Consider the following 25,041-nt stretch of genomic DNA (forward strand, 5'->3'; position numbering starts at 1 on the left):
TATTGCATTATAGTTCGACCATAAAATCTGGAGAATTTTAGCGCATCCAATAAATATTCAAACACTAATAATTAGGTATCTATAGTTTATCAGAATCCGTACAGAATACAGCTCGATTGGTTATATAAGCTAATTTACTTCGCTATAACTTCTCTTCCTCGTACTTTGTATAGCTCAGTCTAATGATGTAGCCTATGGGCGATGTAAATACCTATTGAGGCCTATAAGACTATAAATAATTCTTATACAACTTTATGAGTAGAAAAAAAAATTAAAAATGCTCTAGTTTTTAAATCTTAAGGTGGTTCATGGTAAATAAATGACTAAAAATGTTTACCACCTAATTGTTACTTATTCCAGGCTGGTCAAAAATACCACTATTTTTCAAAATAATTAAGAAAACTAACAAAAATTGGAATATTTTCGCAACACTAATTTTTGTGAATAAATATGAGAATAAGTCCAAATAACTGTGAGTTATAGACTATTTAATATTATCTCGATTTAATCTATTAAAAGTTAAAAAAATCTAACCCCGGTTGTATAGTTTTGGAGTGCATTTCATGCAAATCCGTTGTTCAATGTACGCCTAATCTTCGTATACAAAGATATTATAATTATATATTCATATATATAATACTCTGTACTTACGTTTACGTATAATATAGTTAATGGAAATAGAGGTGCCAACTGCTAATATTGTATAGGTGCCTATCTTACTTTTCTCCCCCAAATATTCCACAGAGGTAAACAACTATTAGCAGCTATAAATTGGAGATAAAATATCATTAAATCACTTGGTTAATTTTTTGAATTACTACAAATTTAACAAATTTACTTCTAAATTTTTCATAAACGTAGATATAGCCTGGTTGTACATCATATCTCTATTCGAATTATTCGATACATGATTACATTATGACCATTATGTTTATGTTTACTTATTGGTTCCAGGTATACCTAACATTTGCAAATAATAAATAATAAAAAATATATTAAACGTAATTTTAGTAGCGAACATTATATTCAATTTTACGTCATTGTGGTGCGTTTTGTAAAGTGTAGGTAGGTATATATACTATATATGTCAAATTACAAAATATCAAAATATAAACTGTATCTTGTAAGCACGCGACAATGTAAAAATTGAACTTTTCGACTTTAAATCAAGGGCAAACTTAAATAGAGGACTTTTATTTTGTTTTTAATATTAAATTAAAATGTATTCTGGTACAAAAATGTTATTATTATTGTTGCTATAGTCTATCTATTGAGCAGTGTTGAAATATTTAATACTTGTTTCTGTGTCACAATATAATTGCTACAAAAAATACTAACATATAATTTATTCTAGCCAAAACCTTAAAAGTACCAATGGGCAATGATTATGGTTGCCTACAGGAAATTTATCATGAGGGCACTAAAATCAAACAGTAAATAGTAGGTTATGATTGAAAAAACATTGAAAAAAAAAAATTATACTTAAGTCAAAATATCGTCGAAATATTTATTTAAACAATAATGAAAGTTAAAATGTTCAAAATTATATTTAAAGTCCAGTAGAGAGCAAATTCTTCATCTTGCTCCCACCTTAAGTTTTAACCACCAAGCACCCATGCCTATTATAAACGTAAACTTATTATAAAATATAGATGTAATGTATGATTATGCAGATTATAGTAATTCGCAGTTTATAATAATAATATATTAATATAACATCCGAATATCCGATATACGAAGTTGAATCCGATTGCTGTTCGTCTTATCGATGCTTCAAGTTATGGTGGAGCCAAACAAAAGCCCGGCCCAACTGAATGTGTCAAACCGCGATTTCGCTGATCTCCAGAGGTGACTTTTGAGTTTAATACCGAAAATTGCATAGCAAATAAAGTTTAATGTAGTGGAGATCGAGGGCGACTCGACGCCGGTTTCAAGTTTTTGACCAAGCAAATATAGCCTGATAAGACTACGTAGGCTTACGTGGTAAATTATTTCGGTGTATTAAATTGTTCGTGTATTAAAAGCAAATATTTTTTAGTTTTTTCTTTATTCCAATTATAAAGAAAAATATATAAATAAATAAACAAAAATAGTGAATTATAATAACTATTACTGAGCAGGTATCATCTATGCGACTAAGTACGCATATATTATTGTTTATTACCTATATTTTATACGCACAATGACATATTCAACTTAAGGTTTAATGAAAATATTAATTTAACCTACCTTATTACTACTATTAAAATAAATTATTACATTTAAAATATAAATATATTTTAAAATATATTTATTAATAGAGGGCTGATGTCTGCAGAGTCTTCGATCAGAATCGTTTTTTATATGCAATGATTTATAATGGTGAAGAGCGTAGTGTTTATCCACAGTTGTCAGTTACTAATAATTAGTACTTCGGTTAAGCATTATTCGGTGTTGTTAGCTTCTGAAATTTTGGATGGATGACTAGTGACCACCTGCGCTCTTATAATGATGAAACTCTGTTTTACTCATAGCTTTTACAAATTTACGTCTACCGTTACGAAAAATCCACACTTGATATAGTCATTGGTAGTTGCCAAAGCTTTGAAAATAGTTTCAAAATAATTATCACGCTTTATTTCTAACTATTTTAATGTATAATGATAATAATAATTATGTACCTACTAGATGAGAATATAATACATATTATTAAATATTTTGAAGTCTTAGTTAAATTAAAATACGTACTTAGAACTTATACTCTATATCTTGTAAATTCTATAATTATAATAATTGTATCATATATTATATAATAACTCTTTCTCTAACACAAGCTTTGCTTAAAGGAGAAAGATAATCGAAAATGTTACTTTATAATAATGTATGTATTTATGTCTTTCGATTTTTATAATAAAAAAAAAAAAAATTTAAAAATTTGAGTTTTATATACAAAATAATTTGCAAATTTTCTTTATTTTAACGAATTACAAGTAATTATCAAAAAAAATTGTGTAAATGTACTATGTGTATCTGGTAATTTAGTCATTTAAAAAATTTAAATTGCTATAAGACCTTATATAAGAAGGAACTTCGAGTTACATTTTCTGTTTTTTAACAGAAAAAATCATTATGAAACCTCTAAAAGTTATTAATAAATAAGAGTGGTTTTTAATTTGTTACAAATTTAATAGGTATTTCAGATATTTGTATTAAATTATATTTACAGGACCAGCTTTAACTATTTCAACGTCCACTACAAGAATTATTATGGCAATCCTTATTAAACATATAAACAGGTAGAATAGGAGGACTTTTTACTCGTTTTTTTTTTTAATTTTGGGGCACTGTGTATAGAATGAGTCAATTGTATCTGACCCTATCCTGCACATTTATTGAATTTAACATATTTAGGTATGACTGTTTAAAAAAATATCAAGTAAAATAGGTTATCGAAATATCAGTGTTCAACAAACACCTTCTAATCAAGTCTAGCTCCATAGTTTGCTAAGGCATTTTTTAGATGTCGTTTTTAAATCAATAAGTTTTGAAGAAAAATAATGTATTCATGAAAGTTACGATTCCAATCGGTAACTAACTACACGCAATTGTTCTATTAAATTGGGTAGTTCAATCTAATTTTATATTCAATTATTTTGAACTAATTTGTTTAGATTCTAATACAATTTGCATACAGTATTTTAATACCTACTTTCAAATCGCACAGAAGCATAGATTTTATGTTGGTGATTAAAGTTAAAATAAATTTAGTTATTTTTGTTTCATAAAATAGTATTTATTTCGAATTTTTGTTCAAAAAAAAATTTTAACTGTATCTGTTTATCACTGAAAATTATACCTAACAATATGAATAATTATATAGTTTTTATTTTAATTAAATACTTCATACTTTGTGAATCACAGATACCGGATAGACCTTCAGCAAGTATGAATAAATTTAAGTATGTCTTTACTCTATTTTTGAATTAAATATATTTGATAAAAAATATTAAACATATTTTACATTTGTAATTGTTTCAAAAGTCCTTATGGAGAAATAAAATGGAATTCTGAGTTTGAAAATTTAGCTGTAGATATAACATACAAATGGAGAGATACGGCCACCTGCTTGAATTTAATACTTGACCATTTTCATGATGGTATATTAGATAAAGTATTTTATAAAGCTATTGCTGGAATACCTTTATTTAAAGTAATATAAAAACAAAATAGCTTATATTACATATTTATTTAAATTATTAATTTTTTGAAAATAATTTATAGACATTAGTTGATGACTCAGAAGATCTAATGTCTCCAAATTTTCAAACCTGGCAAATGTTAAATAATGTTAGAAAAGATGGATGCAATATGAATATAATATTTATCCTAAATGCTGATCAAACAATGAGATTACTAAAATTTAGTGATAAGTAAATGATTTATTTAAAAATTTGATTTATAAGTAGGTATTCTATTGATATTAGTGTATTAGTTACCAATGCCTAACTCGAAGTAGGTATTTTTATGAATAAACTATAAATGTAATAGTATTGATAAAATTTGTTTGAATTTCAATTTAACAAGAGTGTTTAACACTTATAGCCACATAGTATAGATATTATTTTAACAAATGTTTTAAATTATTATTGCATTAATTGATGGTGATAACACTAATATATTTTTATACAACTTAATACAGCAGAAAAATATTTTTTAATAAGAAAAAATCAAACTTACTAAATAGTAACAAGTTAAAAATAATAATAAAATGTAAGCTGTAGATTGTGATTATCTAATATCCAAAAAAATTAAATTTAGACAAAATAAAAAATAAAAATCAATTTATGGAGACACTCTTTATATAAAAAAAAATGTATACAATAAATTCTGATAGATTGGAATACCTATTTAAATTATATCTAAACCAAATATATACTTTATTAAATATATAAAGTGCAAACACAATAACTAAATGAAAAATATACTATAAAGTATTACAAAATTTTCAGGAACAGAATGTTGGATTTTACGACTAAATTTATGTTATTACATGATCGTAGACTTTTCACAAAGCAACATCATACTATATGGACAAAAGTTATAAATGTTGTATTTATTAAAAAATATCGTTTTAAAGAGATATATGAATTATCAACTGTTCCATATCCTGCACCAATCAAAGGGGCATTGGTTACACTGAGGCTAGATATATGGAATAAAAGAAATTTTCAAAAAAAAACTGACTTATACATAGACAAAGTTTCAGATCTACAAGGAAATTTACTTAAAGTAGTAACTTTTAATTACATTCCATCTGCAATAAAAAATTCATTAATGAATGAAAATGATGAAAATTCTGGCTATAAGAAGGGCTTAGAAATTGAGGTATAATTATAAAAATGAATAAATTCTATAGTTAAATATTGTAATTTGTTGTTTTAGGTTCTTAAATCGCTTGGAAGTGCAATGAATTTTATTCCAGTTATATATGAACCAATAAATTGGCGTACTGAACAATGGGGTAAAAAGCAAATTAATGGAACTATATCAGGGCTGTTAGGAGAAGTATGGTCTGCCCGTGCTGATTTGGCACTGGGTAATTTACATTACACACCATATCATCTAAATATTTTAGATCTATCTATACCTTATAATACAGAATGTCTAACATTCTTAACATTTGAATCAAAAACAGATAACTCATGGAAAACTTTGATTCTTCCTTTCAAGTAAAAATATTTAATAAATTATATTAATAAAAAAGTATTTACACTTGATTTCTTTTAGATTAAATATGTGGGTTGGCGTACTTTTTACACTTCTAATTGGAGGCTTTTTATTTTATGCTTTTGCAACAGCTCATAAACATATTGAAGATAGTGAAAATTCAATTAAAATTATACAGTGTGATAATCAAAAGACAAAAATATTAAAAAATAAACCTGAACTATTAACAGAAAATAAAACAAATAAAAAAATTACAGACATTTTAAAACATAAAGTTAAATATCCAAAAATAATCAAACAACAAAAATGTATCAACAACCAAACAAAAAATAATGAGTTTAATCAATTTATGAACAAAGATGTAACTGGGTTATATTTGTTTGAAGATATAGAGAATAGTATTTTATATACTTATGGAATGTTGGTAGCTGTATCATTACCAAAAGTACCCAGTGGATGGGCTATAAGAATTTTAACAGGATGGTGGTGGATATACTGTTTATTAGTTGTAGTTGCATACAAAGCTAGTATGACAGCAATATTAGCTAATCCAGATACCAGGTTATAAAATTATTTTAATAATTATTATTATCATTATATTTTAAAACATTTAACAGGATTACAATTGATACATTGGATGCTCTTGCTGATAGTAATATAAATTGTGGAGGATGGGGAGAACAATCAAAAGAATTTTTCATGACATCACTAGATAAAACTGGACAAAGAGTTGGTCAGAAGTTTCAAGAAGTTTATGAAGTAGATAAAGCTATTGATTTGGTGTCTAAAGGACAATTTGCATACTATGATAATATATACTTTTTGAGATATGTAAAAATGATGCAAAATATCAAAACATATGAACAAAATGTTCAATTAATTAATGGTATACAAAAATAATAATTTTTTATAAATTATTTTGCCATGTTAGTTTTAAATGTTATAAGCGTTTTATTAAATTAAATTTTTAAATAATAATCTAAAAATCTTTCCTAAATTGTATTAAATAATTTAAAAAATCATTAATCATTAATAAAAACTTCATTTATAATAATTCTAATTACTTTATTTAATACAAATTAATAATTATAATGGAGACTAAAGTTTTAGTGAATTAACAGTATAATCTATAATATTAATACCAATTACCAATTTATATAATTTTGTTTAAGGTACACTAAATGATACAAAAAATGGAGACTTTACACTGCATATAATGTCTTCATGTATAATAAATATGCCAATATCATTAGGATTACAAAAGAATTCTCCGTTAAAGCCAGCAGTTGACAGATTCTTGAGAAGAGTTATAGAAGCTGGGTTAGTAAAAAAATGGTTAAATGATGTCATGTCAGACACAGTGATACTCGAAGAACCACAGCAAATTGAAGAAGTTAAAGCACTTATGGACCTTAAGAAACTTTATGGGGCAATTGTTATTTTGGTTGCTGGGTATATTTTAAGTATATTAGTTTTGTTAATTGAAATTGGTTATTGGTATGGGGTGGTAAAAAAAGATCCACTTTATGATGAATATTCATTAAACTGCTATTATACACATAAATAAAAGGAAATAAGTATAATACTATTCTATGATTTGTAACATAATATTATATTGTTGAATGATTTTGAAATTATAATTACTTCAAGAGTTAATTAAAAATAGTAATATACATTATTAAAAATACAAATGAAAATATAGTGGTTCTACCGCCGTTTGAACCCATATTTTTTCCGTTCGTAAAATAGATCTGTTTTTGAACTTCCCAAGTTTACAATTTTTGGACATCCATCTCTCTAAAATAATTGAAACATTATGAATTTTATTAATAAAACTTATGATAAAATTTGAAATATAACTTACATCTTTTTCTTGAACTGTGCATTCCTTACAATAATATGCATCTGATACACCAGGTCCACCGCATATAACACATCGGCCCTGGTATGAGCCATAATTGCACTCATCACATATGCGTACTAATGTACATGGTCTGACATATGAGTCACATATTACACATTTACCATCACATTTTTCACATAATCGTCCTATGGCTGTTATAAGGTATGTATTAAATAAACAAAAAAGTGTATAACATAGTAATATATTAGACTTAGATGTGTAAATATTAAAAATATTATACACTATAGTACTATACTTACCGACGCCGGGTTGCTTACGACAAAATATCAAGTCTGGATGATGTTTAGCCATCGTATTAGATTTAAACTACTGCTTAACGTCAAATAATTTAAATATAAAAACCAATAAAAATGAAATATTGGTTAGACTTTGCCGGCTTGACGGTAAACCGGGTAAACCACGATTCAGAAGTAAACTAATCAGTTAGTCTTAGTTATCACAATTCATAATCACACCAAACGACCAAACATCCGTCATCCAAACAATAATTTTATCTTTAAATGTCAGTGTAGCCAAAGTAAAACTGTACGATTGAAAATAATAAAAAACAGAGTAACCAGGTTAAATAAACTTTATGTGTCATAAATATCAAAATCCAGTCTTTTAAATTTTAATTACAATATAGCCATTATGGGATAATGCAATACATTATTATAAATGTATTATAGTATAATATTACTATATATTTTATAATCAGCACTAATTATTAAAATTCAATAGTTCCATGAATTGTTTGTTACAATTTCAGATTATTTTTATACATTATACATTTATATCCAAACTTCTCAATATACCTACTGCAACAGTAATCTTATATTATAATCTTATATTATAAAACGTAACTAATAAATTATAATTTAAACGTATTTAACCTAGGTATATAATAATTAAAATGTTTATAATTATTATTTATTTTTATTTTAGGTATTTATTTTAATCAACATACAATAAAAAAAAAAAATAATGAATCATATTGTATATTGTCACGTTACATAATATTGTACATACTAGCAGTCCATTAAATAGGTACTGGAAATTGGCATACTGTATCATTATTGCAGTTGAATCTCGATAACTTAACTCAATTTTGTTTTTGGTTAACAAAAATACCGGTATATAATAAATCCTGTACAAATCGATATTATACAAACTTTAAACTCAAAACTCGAGTTTATTTTGTTTTTCCTCGAAATATGAGTGAGAATACTGAGAATTGAGAGTACGTCTGTGTTAGGTGTTAAAATTAAAATTAATTATTATTTACATATATGACTTAGGTTATTATTACCTATCCGTATATATATATAAAATATAAATACATAACACATATATAAGAAGTCATAAAGCATACGCACCTCCTTATATATAGCTCTATATATTTATGAAGGTTTTAAATGTATTATTAAATCGTATGTATGAAAGCTAAATCAATCAAAACATTTTTGAGTGAAATAAAAAAAATTCAACTTCCGCTTGAGAAATGATGATGCTGTAACTAAAATTAGTACTATTATAATAATATAATTAAACATGTAACAATTACTGTAATTATAGGTACATATAGTTGTAGTTATAAATGATTAAACTTATATAATGCAAGCAATATTGGAATTTATTAGCTTAAACAAATTATAAAACCATATATATGATCAATTTTGGTATTTCATGAAGTTTCTGTGCAGGAAATTTTTTGGACCTACAGACATAACTAGCGATATCCATGAAATCTGGTGAAATTCTATATATTCGTGGATATACATATACTGGTTACTGCAGGATCGTGAGTAAATTCAGTAAACGCACAACACCTATATAAAGTCGGTCAATTCATAGCTATATACGTAGGGGCGGACTGGACCGACGGGCGGGTGGGTGATCACTGATCGCCCTCTGAGCTGTTAGGATTTTTGGTCTTACGATAATAGATTACGATAATAATTGTATATTTTAGTTGAAAATTGAAGACATGAAATTTTTTTTCAAATTGTATGTTGCAAATAGACCAAATGACGATGATCGAATAATTGGGAATGAGGAAAAGTCACTTATTCTTTCTGTCTAGGCTAATAATATTAAGACATGTATGCTGGTATAATGCTATTTTACTATTTCTATAATACTATAACACCTGAGCGGCTGGGCCTTAATCTATGATTGCCCGGGTCGATTTTTTACGTCAGTCCACCCTTGGTTATAAATCGGGCAGAGGACTTGTAGCTCTAAAAAATCACCTGATATGCACTTAAATATACAAAATATGCATTACAAATATGCACTTAAATATACAAAATATGCATTTTAAAATGAATATTTTTGAACGGGTGCCAGTTAAAATCGCGAAAGTCAAAATCGCGAAAATAAAACAGCGAAAATAATATCGGACAATTGATCTCAAAATAACATATTGTAGGGGGCCATTGACTCCAGGGAAGAGGAGTCGCGATTAGGGCCATAAAATCTATTTCTATTTCATAATACCCCGATAACTTGCGCGAACACCACTAATAAAAAAAAAAACAAACAAATGCATTATACAGTTAAAAGTGGTTATTAACAAACGATCAATCTAATCAGTAACTTTCGAGACGTGTTTCTAAAAAAAACATGCGATTGTGAAAAGTCAACAATCATATTAATTTAATATTATGATCAAATATTAAAATAATTTTAAATCCAATGTTATTTTAATTGTATAAATAAATAAATAAATAAAAACGTCGACAAAAAATATTGATAAAATGATAAATTATTTAAAATATGCACCTAAAAGTATTAAATGGAAGAAATATGCCCTAAAACCAAAAAAAACGCAAAATATGCATTTATATGCACAATAAAATTTCAAAACTAGCTTTGTGGAAGCATGAAACGCATTGGTTTCGCACTCTGCTATTTTTGTGACTATGCAAAAAAAATATGCAAATGCTACAAGTCCTCTGCCCTAAATTTTATAAGTCATCTATCGTATCATGTCATGTCTTAAAGTTGAGCTCGTCCTAATTCATGGTACATTATGTTTAGTGAATGATATCATGATTATAACAGCCTATCAGAATATATGGAATATCAAGGAACATGACACGACGGATGACGTAGTTGTATAAGCTGTGAACCCGGGTCTTAAACCGAACTTAGCCAACGTGAATTGCACTGTTCATTTTGCATATTATGCGCGGTAACTGAGGGCAGTATCATGACTATTACGATTTACGAGTATTAATATTTGCAATATTCTTTAGGATTAATCTTAGGAAATATAAAAACGGATTAAAGCATCCGTTTTTTGATGTTGATCTTGTATAAAACAGTTTTTGCATCGCTATGGTCTACGAGTATCTAAGCACGAGTATATAAGTGAAACCTTTTAACAGCGGATACTTTCGGTTACCAAAATTTTGTCTGCTTATGAAATACATAAAAGGTAGTAAACGTGTCAAAGGAAAAAATATTTACTAGATTAAATTTAATTATGTAATTGTTATTTATTTTAATGTTTTAATGATTTAATAATTTAAATATTTTAACAATGCACGTTTAAATTAATTTAAAATAAGGAATTCATCTATACATAATTATAATTCAATTTGGTGTGAAAAATCAGTTTTGAACGAGTTTATTGACGTCATACTAGTATAGGCGCGTTTTCTGTCGTCGTTTCATCATTATTTTTAAATTAAAATTAAAAACAAGCCGCTACTTGGATATTTCGTTATTGAAAAGTGGTGAAAATGTTCGTTATTGGGAAGTATCCGTTAGGGGAGGTTTCTTTGTATATATATATATATATATACATATATGTTAACAATAATTATAAATCATATTTACGAATATAACTATTTATCATTAATGATATTAGTTAGTAGCCCATAGTTGTAGCAATATATACAGCGTAAAAATATTCATAGTGAAACAAGTTTATTTTACAGAAGTTACAATTTACTTGTGCAGTTTTATGTATATTCGTGAACCCTATAATATTTCTGCACTACAATAAATAATCCGTCTTTGATAACATTATTCACAGGCTCTGTGCAGGAATAGTGTATAGGCAGTTAAGAAATTTATGAGTTATTAAAACCAGTCACGTATACACAAAACAAAGATAGGTTAGCGTTAAAGGTTCAATACCCTTAAATTGATTTTTTTTGTGTTTAAAAATTAATATACTTTTGCTACAATGGCCTAGGCTCTAATTAAAAAGTAGGTACACTCAAAATTTACTATGCAACAGAAGTGAGTATAACCCAAAATTTGTTTAATATTTTAGTATAATATAGTCGCATAGGTATTAGTTAGTTATATGCATAGAACATAGGTATTAGTCAGTAGTATAGACAGTATACTCAGTATATAGTATACAGTGTTTACTGTATAAACTATGTACGTAGTGGTTGTAGTGCTTTAGTTGTATGTATACCTATCGTTGATTGAAATAATACAAATTATATTATTTGACGTTGAAGATAAATTTTTCTCACTCAATTGTTTATATAAATATTTTATTATTCGATCACTTTCAGTAGACTAAATGAAGTTATTTAATTAGTCCCATTGTAGTAAAATGCCTTTAAAATTTTAACATATCACAATTCACAAACCCCATGCATGCCTATATTTTAAAGAAAAACTTTGTGAATTGTAAATAATTTTAGAAGACCAAATATTTTCAGGATCCAAAATTATAATACATGTTTTTTACAATTATCCCACATTTTATTATTAAAATGAGTAAAAATTATGGGTAGTCGCTATGCTATACCGCAGTAGGTCATGTAATCATGTTGAGTGTACTTATTCATCATTGAAAAGTCATTGTAATGTACTCATATGCGTTAAACTTAAATTCAATGGAGCAGTCGATCATTGCAAATGAAGAATGATTCTGAGAGAAGATGCTTTATCAGCAATCATTAATATTATTATTTGATATCGCTACAATGCTATTAAAGTCATTTATTTTACTATTTTTACTACAGTATAGGATGATTTAGTTATTTCCGAAAACATTGCTTTTTTATTTTATTATTAATATTAATTACTATTATAATTTATAATACTTACATATTTATTATTTTATTAACTTTTGAGTCAATACTACTTTATTGTATAGAACGATATAAATAAATAATAGTTTAAAATTATTAATGTTAATAATTTGAACAATTACCTAGTTCAAAAAAATAATATAATATATTATGTAAAAATCCCCACAAATTATATTTTTGAATAACAACAAAATAATTAAAATTGATTTGTTTGCTTAAAAATATTAAATTTGAATTTAATTAAAAAATTATTTTTAGATTTTTTGTTTACAAATAAACTACCTATAAGGAACATTATATTAAATTATTAAGCCTATTATTAGATATAAAAAGTGAACATTTCACGAATATTTAGCTTTAAAAGTTTAAAACATTTGAAAATGTTCATAATCTCTAGAAAAATTTTGTGAAAAATTAATTTTCAATGCTTTTAAAAAAAAAAATGTCTCTTTGATGTTTTTAAATAGTTTTACTTATCATTTTTAATTAACACTGTACGTATTACATTTTCAAATATTTTTACTTATTTATAATATTTTATCGGCATTTATAGACAAAAAGTAAAATAAAATTGTCTATAAATAGCTTTAAAAATACTTAAAAAATTATACCATATACAGAAAATATTAATATAAATACTTGGTGAAAATTTTAAATTTTTATGGTTATTCGTTTTTAAATTAAAACAAAATAAAGAAATTTATTTTGTTAAAAACTGATTTAGCGTAAAAATTTTTTATTTTTTCCTGATTAATTAGAAAAGTAATAAACATTTTTTACTTTTAACTTTCTCAGGCCTCAATATATCCAATTACGTCCAAAATTTTTTTACCAAAAATCATCACTTAAGTTGAAAATCGAAGCATTTTTGTTGTCCCAAAAGATGATGACAGAGAAAAAAAAATATGCATCATCGTAAAATTAATATATTCGTAGCTCCGTTCTAAAATTTTCAATTCAACATGAAGACATTCATTATCAAGACGGAGTTGATAAATTCAATCAGAGTTTATTTTTGTGGAGAAGGTGGTTAAAATTATACAGATAAAAAAAAGGTGAGTTTGTACATATTATAGGCTTTTAAATAACGTTGAATGTCTTTAACTAAACACTCAAGACGTCAAGACTCAACAGATTTTTTAAACACATATGACCATAATCTTTAGGCTTTAAATTTAATAAATTTTTTAAATTTTTTAAAAGCAATTTAAAATATTCCATGCATTTAAATGGCTTATCCGCATAATTTGTTTTCTCGTTAAAAAATATGATATCTGTAGTTGAGAATACTGAATGAATTTATTAATTTTAATACAAAATTTACTTTTTTTTTTTACGTATATACCTATTGGCTAATTATATGTATGATTAGTATCCATAATTTAAAATTGCTATAAAATATAAATTTTTTGATATGTTTATGTACTTTTATGTACTTTGAAACATAATATGTTTTTTGATGCAATAATTTCTGTACATTTGATAAAAATAAGATGGTCTATACTCTATATATGTAAACATACCATTACTAAACATATGTGTATATTATAATTGCACAAAGAATTTAAATTAGATTTGCATGTTATTAATATAATATGTTGTTTATGGACGTTCACCAAATTCAAATTATTTGTTTTTATTTGTTATGACTGTTATATTAAAAATTTGTGTTGTTATCTCATTAAATAATCTAGGAATGAGAAGCAGTAATTTTTGTCGTTCGCGTTATATACATTTTCTAATATTATTAATATTAGTAAATTTGAGTATATAAATCATAAAGGTAGATTCGTACGTATTATTTTATTTGGCTGTAAATTTAAACTTTCACGTGTTATTCTTTTGCACTTACCTCTAACTAACAGAAATTTTAAATCTTTAATAGTATTTTATTCATTATAACGAATTTATTTAATATCGATTAGTGTTGGTTTACTTGGTTTTAAGTGATTAATTTTTACACACGTGCTACAATTTTTTTAACGCAATGCCTACTATTGTTTATTATATGTTCCAAAACGAAATTTCTACTGAAGTAAAATTTAAATTTACGAAAAATTAAACATTAACGATTTTTAGTAGTACCACTAGTACCTATTTGTTATTTTAAAATCCACTTTTTTACACATGTTACGTATAATGCTGCAAATAATACTAGCTAAGGATTTGTAATTTATGTAAGGTTGTACAATGCATGCATAAAGAGAAATGAGAGCCGTCATGAAGTGTAATTAAGATAAAATGGACCGATATTCGATAATATTGATAAGAGTGTAACCGTGTAACGTAAAAACTAAAAATAGTTAAAATTGATAAATAATATGTATAATAATTATACTAGTGTGTAATCATGATAAAAGGTAATAAATCCGCAATTAATCGAATTACATCGTTTTTCAAAATACAGTTTAGCAACGTTGCACGATTTTGACGCGTTTTATAAAAAATATTTTGGACGCAAATGGGTTGTAAGAAAAGTGTGATGGGTGCAAATGGGTTGCACCGTTAGAAATTTATTATAAGTATTTCAGATGACATATAGGTGCCATTAAGTACAACTTTCAGTAATTTACACATTATTATATGATAATAATTATAATGACGTAATGTAAATCTTCATGCATTATGAAAGTATAAATAATCTAATAACAAAAATAAGCAGCTGAAATCAACGTAATTCATCATATTTTATAATATTTTAGGATTATATGCGAATTACAACAAAATTCATGAAAAAGAGAAAACCAACCACATAATTTTAACTGCAGGATGTGAGAGTACAATAAGCATACGGATGGTTTTCGATTGTATGTATTGTTTCAGTTTATTTGTTTAAGTGTTTGAGTAATTCAAGGTCTGTAAAAATCGAGTTAAAACATTTAAATATATTTAAAAGTTATTATTGAACTGTTTATACAGTATTGTACCTATTCGTATAGGGCAAGGCCGATAAATCGTTAATTTCACATTGTATTTTTGTAAACATATATTGCAATAATTATATATATATATGCATTATATACAAATTACAACTTTTAAATTAATAAACCTTACCTGAGGTATAGTGAACCATATATTATTATCTAACTACTAAACTACCTATATTATCTACGTATATACTTATCAATATTTATTATCATTTGTTATTTGATAATATATTTTTTCTATCAAATATGAAATAAATTAATATGCAAGTCTTAAGCCATTAAATTGACACATCTCTTAACCATAATTTATCACAGTATTATAGTTTGTCTTAAGACAAATTTTAAACTTTTGGTGATGTAATTCCATTTGAATTATTCTTGTTTCTCAAATTAAACTCAAATTAAAATATTATTTATCGAGAACTGAAGTGATTCGTACGTTTCAACCGTTTCGAGTGTTTTAACAAGTGGTATAGGTATCGTCGTTAAAAATTAATGTAGATACGTCGTAGTATATTATAAATCATAATGACATAGCTAAATATTCTTATTATATTATTTAATCTGTGAACATAAATTTTATTTTTCAATAATACATACCACCCATATGTTTTAAGCATAATTTTTTTGTTTTCAAACAACAATTAATGATGTCGAGTAATATTTATTTTATTGTTAGTATAACTATTACTAATTAGTGTATTTTTAGATGTTTCCGAATATTGTACGTAAAGTTTTAGTTAAAAATATTTATACAATGATTTAAGTTTTTTTGACAATCAAGTGACAAACGTTTATAATCTCTTCTCGACTCAAGACATAACGAAATGCAGGACTTTAATTTTAAAAAAATTAGTGTTTTAGCCGTTTTAGGCGCAGTGTTCTGCGTTATTTTAAAAGTATATACATATAACAATGAGTATTTAAAGTTCTTTTGAGGAGGTGGGTGAGAGAACACAAAATATTGTTGTTTAATGTTATATTTATATTTAATTTTTAAATAGCAGTATCTTATTTTGGCGCTTCATTTATATTATTATTAATTATTTGGTGAGGCAAATTTGTTTTTGATTTAATAACCATATTAGCATTAAAATAAAAATTAATTGAGTGAAAGACATTCCAAATTGAATTTTAAATACTTATAATTATTATTTATTAGATTCTAAGTTGAAAGATTTATGAATATGTAATGCGATTTTACAATTTTTTTTTTATGTATAAATGTATACCTATGTTTTTATTTATAATATTAAAATATTTTAATTTACAACTTTGAGTGTAGTTTCCAGTGTTTTTCCAAATTATATCTGGTTGATGATTAGTGGAAAGTAGGTAAAAAACAAGAATATTCAAGATATTCTATTATTACTTTAATCATAATTTTAATTTTAATAATTAAAGCTTGAAAACCAAATACAAGGTTCCACTTAAGTAATTCTTTTTGCAGTCTAAAAATACATATGTTCATATTATTTAAAATTTTAAATATGCATTTTTTGATCGGTAATGTTTTAAGTTTTATTAAATTTAATATTTAAACAAAAAATAATTTTAATTATTTTATTGTAATTCATACAATATTATTTCTGGAGAATTGAAACTATTCACCTTAATGTATATTTTAATTTACCAACTATGATAACATGTTTAAAATATTCAAAATTAATTTTATACTACGAATCTATACACACCATCCTTCGGTTATTACGATATTGATTTATAAGTTATATGTTCAGTGGCGTATTTTCAATTTTTTTGTGAGGGAGGGGGTCTTAATATTAAATATAAGTTTATATTGTTTATAACATTATAATAAAATACATACGAGTTATGATTTAACAATAATATTATTTATATTATATTATATTTCACTATTATTATGAAAATAAATGTCAATTAATAATTAAACCCAAGTTATTTTTAAAAATATTGTAATACAAACATTAAAAACACAAAATATAAATTAATATTATTTTTCTCGATACCACGTAGCAAGTTATTTATGATTTTTTTAATTATTTTTTTCTGGGGGGGGGTCGAGACCCGGGAATCCCCCCTGTAAATACGCCACTGTATATGTTAATAAAAGCTTGTTGTAGTAATGTAATGTATGAAATAATAAATGTTATTTGCGTTTGACAAAAATACTTTCAATCAAACAACGTTTAACTAAAATAAAAATAAATTAAACTAAAATGCATTTTGAATATTATGATAAAATAATAATTATTATCGTTTTATTGTACAATAATTTATCATTGAATTCAAATTTCATAATATTTATTACAGTGAATGACAGTGACCTACTCAATAATGATATATACTGGATTGTAGACACTTATCATACAATGAGCGACTTTCCCGGTTTTTTTTATAAATTTTTTATTTAAGAGTATCTGTCTTGTTTGAATAGTATCAAATATCAAATATTTTATTATTATAAATATATTATTATTATTATTATTATTATTATAGTATTAATAATTCAAACTAAACAGATGTTCCATATGAATTTGATTAACTAATCAAATAAAATGTATAAGTTCATATGGTTTATGTAAGGCACCCTCTTATACTGCAAATTTGAATTAAATTCGAAAAATAAATTTACTTCTTTTATATGCTAAGAAAATTTTATATTATTATTACTCTGGAAAAAATCACTCAGAAGACTATGTGTACAGCGGTATGTAGTGCGGGAGGCTTTTTAATAGCATAATAGAGCATATTATAGGGTAGAACTCTTAATTACATATTTATAGTGCATTTAGCCCTAGATAGATAAAAAACAATTATCTGTAATTAGTAATGTTCTTTAAGTAATGTTCATAAATGAACTAAAAAAAGCTAAAATGACATACGCGTATACATTCACGGATGATAATATTACATCTTACATCATCCCCCTCACACCCGGAAATACGGTTTTACTGCCTAACAGTGCCATGAATTCAAAATCTTATTCCCGTCGAATTGGACAAAAAAACAAAATCTCACCCCCGATGTTTCGGGGCACTGCGGGCAGATGGGTCTATCGATTTCGATTCGATTATTGTTATTAATTTTTTTCCGCCGCGCATACGAAAGCGATTATATCACCAATGATCCACACTCTCTCCCACGTAATATATACTAATTTAAGTATATAAGTCACAAAAATGTATATGCATTTATAAATACAATAATACATAACACCGTAAACGTAAATGCGCGCGCGGCGGCGGCGGCGGCGGCCACGGCTGAGGTCGATGACCGGCGATAACTGTTGGCACATGTTGCCCCGCCGTGCGCGCGCACCCCGCCGTCCAACAACCAACGCCGCCGCTGCCGCCGCCGCAGTTCGTATACATTCGCAGCACACGCTCGGACCGCCGCCGCCCGGCTCCCAAGTTTGCGCTGGCATCAGCTCGCGATCGTGTCTCTCCGCTGCCGCCGAAAACCCGCCAACGCCGCCGTCGTGTTCGCACGAATCACACGCGTTCTTTCGTTTCCGCGGGTTTTCGGAAAACGTTCGACCGAGCAACGAGTACATAATAGTACGGTCGGCCGTGTCGTCGAGTCATCGGGTTTTCGCGTGTTTTTAAATTACATATTAATATTATGATCGAAATCTAGTTCTGTTTTCCGTTTGTTGTTCACTTATCATCGTTTGGTTTGTTTTTTTCGGTTCGGTGCGATATTAATCGGCCCCGGTATTCCGTTCTCATTATAATTATTATAATATTGTTTTTTTTGTCGTGCAGTGCGTCGCGGTATACATACTATCGCTTATAATGTCCGGGAATTGATATAAAATCGAATACAGTTTGGTAAACTCCACACGCAAATATATATATATATAAATATACATATATATCCGCATACGATATATTGTATATATATATATCTGCTATTACGTGTTTTTTTTTTTACTTTTTTAGTGCGTCACGTGCCTTGTGCGGTGAACTGTATATGCCTCTATCGTCAGTTATATAGTGACACGCTGACCGTACACGGGCGCGCCATTTCCTTGTCCACTGCGACTCGGATTGACGAAAAGCCCGTAAAGGTTTATCTGATCCGATCAATCCTTAAAGGAGGTTATACATATATTATATCGTATACCTCGCCATCACGATAATGTTCTAATATTCACCACCCATTCCCGTCCGCGAAATTATTTTCACCCGTCGTGGTTTAGGTACGATATGCGACTTTGTTACTCGTCGTACACGTCGTACACATCGCACGTTACATTTACTATAGGACAAACGCACGCGGTAGTATGACATCTCCAGAACGGCGGTAATAAGCGCAAAAGAAAACTTTACCCCCCCCCCCCCCGAGTTCGTACCCGTGGCACTCGTTAGACCCGTTGCACGCGTTGCACTACGACCCTTGGGGATAGATCGGATGAGATATTCGTGAAATGCACGTATAAATAGTTTATGTACACATATACACACACACACACACACACACACATACTTATACCTGTGTGTGTATATGAATATATTTATGCACGTATAAAGGCATATACGAAAGACACGTGATTCGGTTTTTTTTTTTTTTGTGTGTATTTTAGGTGAAAAAATAATATTAATTGTCACGAGCATTCAATAGTTTATATTTATTATATGTTGGACGTGCGGTACGCTGTTTCGTGTGCGGACTAATCATTCGATGTGTACGCGTTTCGCGAGGTGTCGTCGCCGCCGGCCGCGCGTTTTCGCCGGCGATAAACACGATGATCGGGCGTGACGGCGCTCGTGAGTGCTGTGGGCGACATTATTTCGGGCAAACCGCTAGTGGTCGCCAGACGTTTTGCAATACGTAAACTTTGCCGATACGTCATTAATACTAATAATAATAATAATATTAATATTAATTATCCGTCCGCGTGCACCTCAACACAGCTGCTACAGAATGCCGGCGTACGTCGTTAAAATGTAAGTTTTTCATTTAGTTTTCGCACCGTACAATATTATTATTGTTAAGTTTTCTCATTTTTATCCATGTGACGTAATCGTGACATGGTTATCAGTGGCATCGTGAACCAGGGTTGGGCACTTGGACGAGTTACAGTGCGTAATGTAACGCGATACGAGTTACGAGTCACTCTAATTTTAGGTATCTAATTACGAGTTACAATAGCTACGCGTTTTATTCAGAATAACTACTAATTTCAAGTTAGATGTTATGAATAAATAATATGAAACGATCATGACATTCGTGCATTTTGGAAACAATTAATCAGACAGTCAATAAAATACAATATTAATATTATACAGTATGTCATTTTATATAACGTTATTATTTATTATTCATTGCTAATGATAACTAAAAGTAATTAGATACCTGTATAGTATTTTTTCGGTATCTAATGATTTCTCAAATAGTAAATATGGGGCTTTAAGTACATTAATTCTAGATTTAAGTTATTTAAAAAGATTAATTTAGTGTAAAGTATTTCAAATACTTGTACTTCTAAAACGTATGTTGTGCTTATAAGTACCTACTACTAAAATAAATTCTGTGTAAAAATAAGATTGTCGAATGTTCATACATGACATATCGTTTTAATTTATACGGAGTTGATGGTTACATTAATACATAATACATTATGTACTAAAAATAGTTAAAAGTCTTGTGTTATAAAACGTCATTAATGTCGTTTAAATGAAGGTAACTCAATTCACGTAATTTTGTTAGAATTAATTACGTATTCAACTGATCACTGTCTATTTTTTGTTATCGCTTTATCGCTTATCTAGTATATTATGTTAAATTATTATTTATTTCAAATAATATAACAATAATGCAGTACAAACTTATTTTATAGGCAATTTTCTTCACATTATAATATTGTTCACCATCACGCCATTGCTTTCGAGCACAATAATATTATTCTTGTTTTAATAATGTGATATGCGGTTTTTATACGAATACAATTATTTAGGTATATATATTTTTCTAAGAATTACTTGCGTATAGTTACGTCCTAAACTATACGACTCTCCCCATCCTTCGGTAACTATATAATATAAAGTATTCGATACATTGACGCCGAACGATACGACCGTATAATTTTCGTCGTCGTGGCGATTTCGTGTGTTGTATAATATTGTATATACCATATAACCATGTTATCGGTCGATGCATGTTAATTAATTGTTATTAACGAGGTGTCATCGCAGCAGTCGTCCGCGGCAGTAACCCTCTAGATTATGGTTTTCGAATACGAACACGTATGATTTAACACGTCGTACGAAGCACACGACAAATTAAATTGTACAACTCAGGTTGGCCCGTGTGCGTGGAAAGTTGAACGGTCGAAAGTTCTGGTCTATATTTATACGCGATTCGAGCTCTCTCGCGAGCGCGTCGAGTTCAACGACCGACTCGTGTGTGTGTGTGTGTTGTTGGGTGCGCAGAGACGCGTTAATTGGCAACCAGAGCTAGAGAGAGACGCCCGACGTCGTGTTTGCAAGGAACTATACAGTTCGTTTATTATTTTATGTATTCGTATAATCGTACGTTTCTGTTTGACGACGTAAACGAGAAAATATAAAGTGTATGTTAAACAATAATTAATAATTCCACTGTAACAGTAAGTTACGGTTTAAAACACTTAATAATTGTGTCTGTCCATTGTGTTATTATCGTGTAATCCTTTGGAGGAAAGTCGATGACGACGTACGTGCGATGGAAAGACGAAACAAATAGTAATAATAATAAAAGTATATAAATAGCCGAACGTAAAAGAACCGGTTTAACTGGCCTTGGCCTTGTTCGGCGTCACGGCTTCTTTACTTTCTTATAAAAAAAAAAACAAAAAATAATATAAAAAAAAAACCGCATTTATTGAATTTTGTTCGGTCGACGGGATAACTACATGCGACCAATAATAAAATTATTGTTTATTACTCATTTTCGTTGTTACTTATGACACGTCTGTTTTTTGTGTTTTTTTTTATGACGTTACTCGGTTAAAAACTGCTACAAATTATTAATTTTTTAATTTACTCGAACCGATGACAGTCGATAGTAAAAGAAAATGGTATGATGGTGGATGATCTAGCGACTCCGGATTAGGAAATATCGCGACAAGAAGCAGAGGAAATCAGCTATTCGTTTTGATGTTCTGAGTACACAAATAATAACTGAGGGCGGCGTTGCGGGGTCGTCTGGGGTCGTTGCCTCATTACTGACCTACATTCAGATTCCGAACGAGGGCAACGACCGCTCGAGCTGCGTTCGAGCTGGCTGTGGCGGATAGGTAGTCGACGGGTGCCCAACGACCACACGTGTAAACTCAACGGCGGCGATGGATCTTTTTGTTCGTCATCTTTTCGGGTTCGGCATTTTCTCCCCTTATTTTATTTTATCATGCTCGAAACGCGTATCCTTTTCTCATCAACGCATTTCAGTTTGTCCGGATATTGCAGTATAATATTGTTGTAGCTATTGCACGAATTTCGCACATATATTATTATGTTTTTTTCTCGCAGTTTGTTATTCAATTTATTGATATTATTTATGTTATTATTATAACGTATAGACACGTTAACTCTCCGCGGTATAGCTGCAGGTATACTGCTAAGTAAACGATATAGTTAGAAAAATATTTCATGCATGTATATCGGATTTTTTCGACTGCAACGATTGAAGGTTGAGGTCTTATCATCAAGTTCATAGGCCACTGTCTATATATATGTGTGTTTACGTATACACTACATGCGCTTATAAATGTACCAGTGAATGTTATTATGTACTATTTTTATTCTTTATCAAATGTAATATGTCGTTTTTAACAGAACATATTATTTTAATTTTTTCAGAGAAATTTACGTAAAATATCTCTTTATAGACCATAAAACAAGGCATTCAAAAAGTTTGAAACCTTGTAAACAATGTAAACTGTATGTATAATGTATCTAAAACTTTTTAAAATACTCGTATATATATATAGGTATGTCGTATTGTTCAATAACGTTTTAAAAATAAACCGTTAGTATATGTTTAAAATAAATAACTAAAGTATCTTATGTATTACCGCTCAATACGCTTAAAATTATATTAGTTCTGTGCGTATAAGGTATACTTTATAAGTGCAATTATTGTAGAATGTGTAATGGATCATCTTTTATGACCATGCACACGGTATCAGATTCTGTTAAATAAACTATGCACGAATCTTTTGATTATACGAAGGAATCAGGGAAATTAAATTTGTCATATCCATGCATCGAGTTCATTCTCAGAACTTGACAGCCAGAGATAAAGGTAGTGGGTATATAAAAGAAAAAAAATCATTCGGTTTTCTTCGTTTTCGCGGGACTCGCAGCGCTTCTACTCGCGCGAGCAGCGTTTGAATGTCTCAAAGGGTTTTGCTTTTCTGTTTCTGGTCGCAGAAATCGATATTCCCCCTCGTAATCACCGTACAAAACGATTTCGACTACGAAATCGTAAATTGTGACTCAAAGCTCTCATTTCCTAAAACCAATGCATCGGGGCGGCGCCGCTGCAATCGACGACGGTCGTCGAACAACAACACAACGCGGCGGTGACCATATCAGAAACACGTCATTCAATATAATATTTTAATAGGTCCATATAATATGTATGTGATGCGTCCATCACGTACACGCCATAATGTAGCACATGAATCACAATATATTATATTATTATAAGCGTACGCGTTCATTCCTCCCGACCGACGATGAACCGGCACGAAATATTATAATATTTTACATTTTTACTATTGACGAATGTTGTTCATTAAACGCCGTGCGTGTTATAATCTCGACGTAAAATGTCATTATCTTTTTGGCGCCGTAGGAGGGGCGACCAGACGCCGTTTGCTGTAACGCAGCGGCCGGGCGGTGGTGGGTTTGCGTGCGTGCGGGGCGTGCGGGGCATGTGCTCGACGTAAGACGCGCGTAACGTCGTCGTTCGCAACAACACTCGAGCGCAGGTCGATAGAGATAAGACTTTTCGAGAACTGCTGTAACGCCGTTCGCGCGCGACGCATTCGTCGGAAACATCGTAGTCTGCATAAATATAAATGTTACCGCACTGTAATGTCTGTAATTATTATATTATTACGTCGTGCACACGAGAATACGGCGGCGAGAGGGAGACGCGCGTTAATCGCTTGTGCCGCGCACATTCCAATGTCAAGTCCAATCCACCGCGACGGCTTTGTTTGCTGTTTTTTTTTCGCGTTTGCCCGCGACGCCGCGTTATCGCGATCCGAACGCCGAGCCGGTACAGGGTCGTAGGTGAAATCCGTCTTTACAGACGGGATTCGACCGGAGATGTCGACAACATAGCGCGTAAGCGTGTTATCGTGCATAACAATATATTATAATAATAATTATAACATATTTTATAACATTTATAACAGATAATACGGTCAACGGACGAAATCGTTTCGATAAGGTAAACAATAAAT

The 25,041-nt window shown here is 28.9% G+C and overlaps 2 protein-coding genes across 2 annotated transcripts; one reads left to right on the plus strand and one right to left on the minus strand.

The window, feature by feature from the left end:
• Positions 1–4,968: 4,968 nt before the first annotated feature.
• LOC112603356 (glutamate receptor ionotropic, delta-2) lies at positions 4,969–7,331 on the plus strand. The gene is made up of 6 exons (XM_025351883.1): positions 4,969–5,364; positions 5,422–5,708; positions 5,767–5,926; positions 6,044–6,267; positions 6,324–6,592; positions 6,879–7,331. Exons 1-6 carry the CDS (start codon positions 4,996–4,998, stop codon positions 7,271–7,273), a joined length of 1,704 nt encoding a protein of 567 aa, XP_025207668.1. The 5' UTR covers positions 4,969–4,995; the 3' UTR covers positions 7,274–7,331.
• Positions 7,331–8,048, minus strand: LOC112603342 (PHD finger-like domain-containing protein 5A). Its single transcript, XM_025351862.1, has 3 exons — positions 7,870–8,048; positions 7,571–7,761; positions 7,331–7,503 (listed from the first exon to the last, which is right to left on the minus strand). Exons 1-3 carry the CDS (start codon positions 7,919–7,921, stop codon positions 7,414–7,416), a joined length of 333 nt encoding a protein of 110 aa, XP_025207647.1. The 5' UTR covers positions 7,922–8,048; the 3' UTR covers positions 7,331–7,413.
• Between the last annotated feature and the right edge of the window lie 16,993 nt (positions 8,049–25,041).

This window comes from Melanaphis sacchari, unplaced genomic scaffold (assembly GCF_002803265.2).
Source record: "Melanaphis sacchari strain LSU unplaced genomic scaffold, SCAv2.0 Contig106_pilon_pilon, whole genome shotgun sequence".
Classification (NCBI taxonomy): domain Eukaryota; kingdom Metazoa; phylum Arthropoda; class Insecta; order Hemiptera; family Aphididae; genus Melanaphis; species Melanaphis sacchari.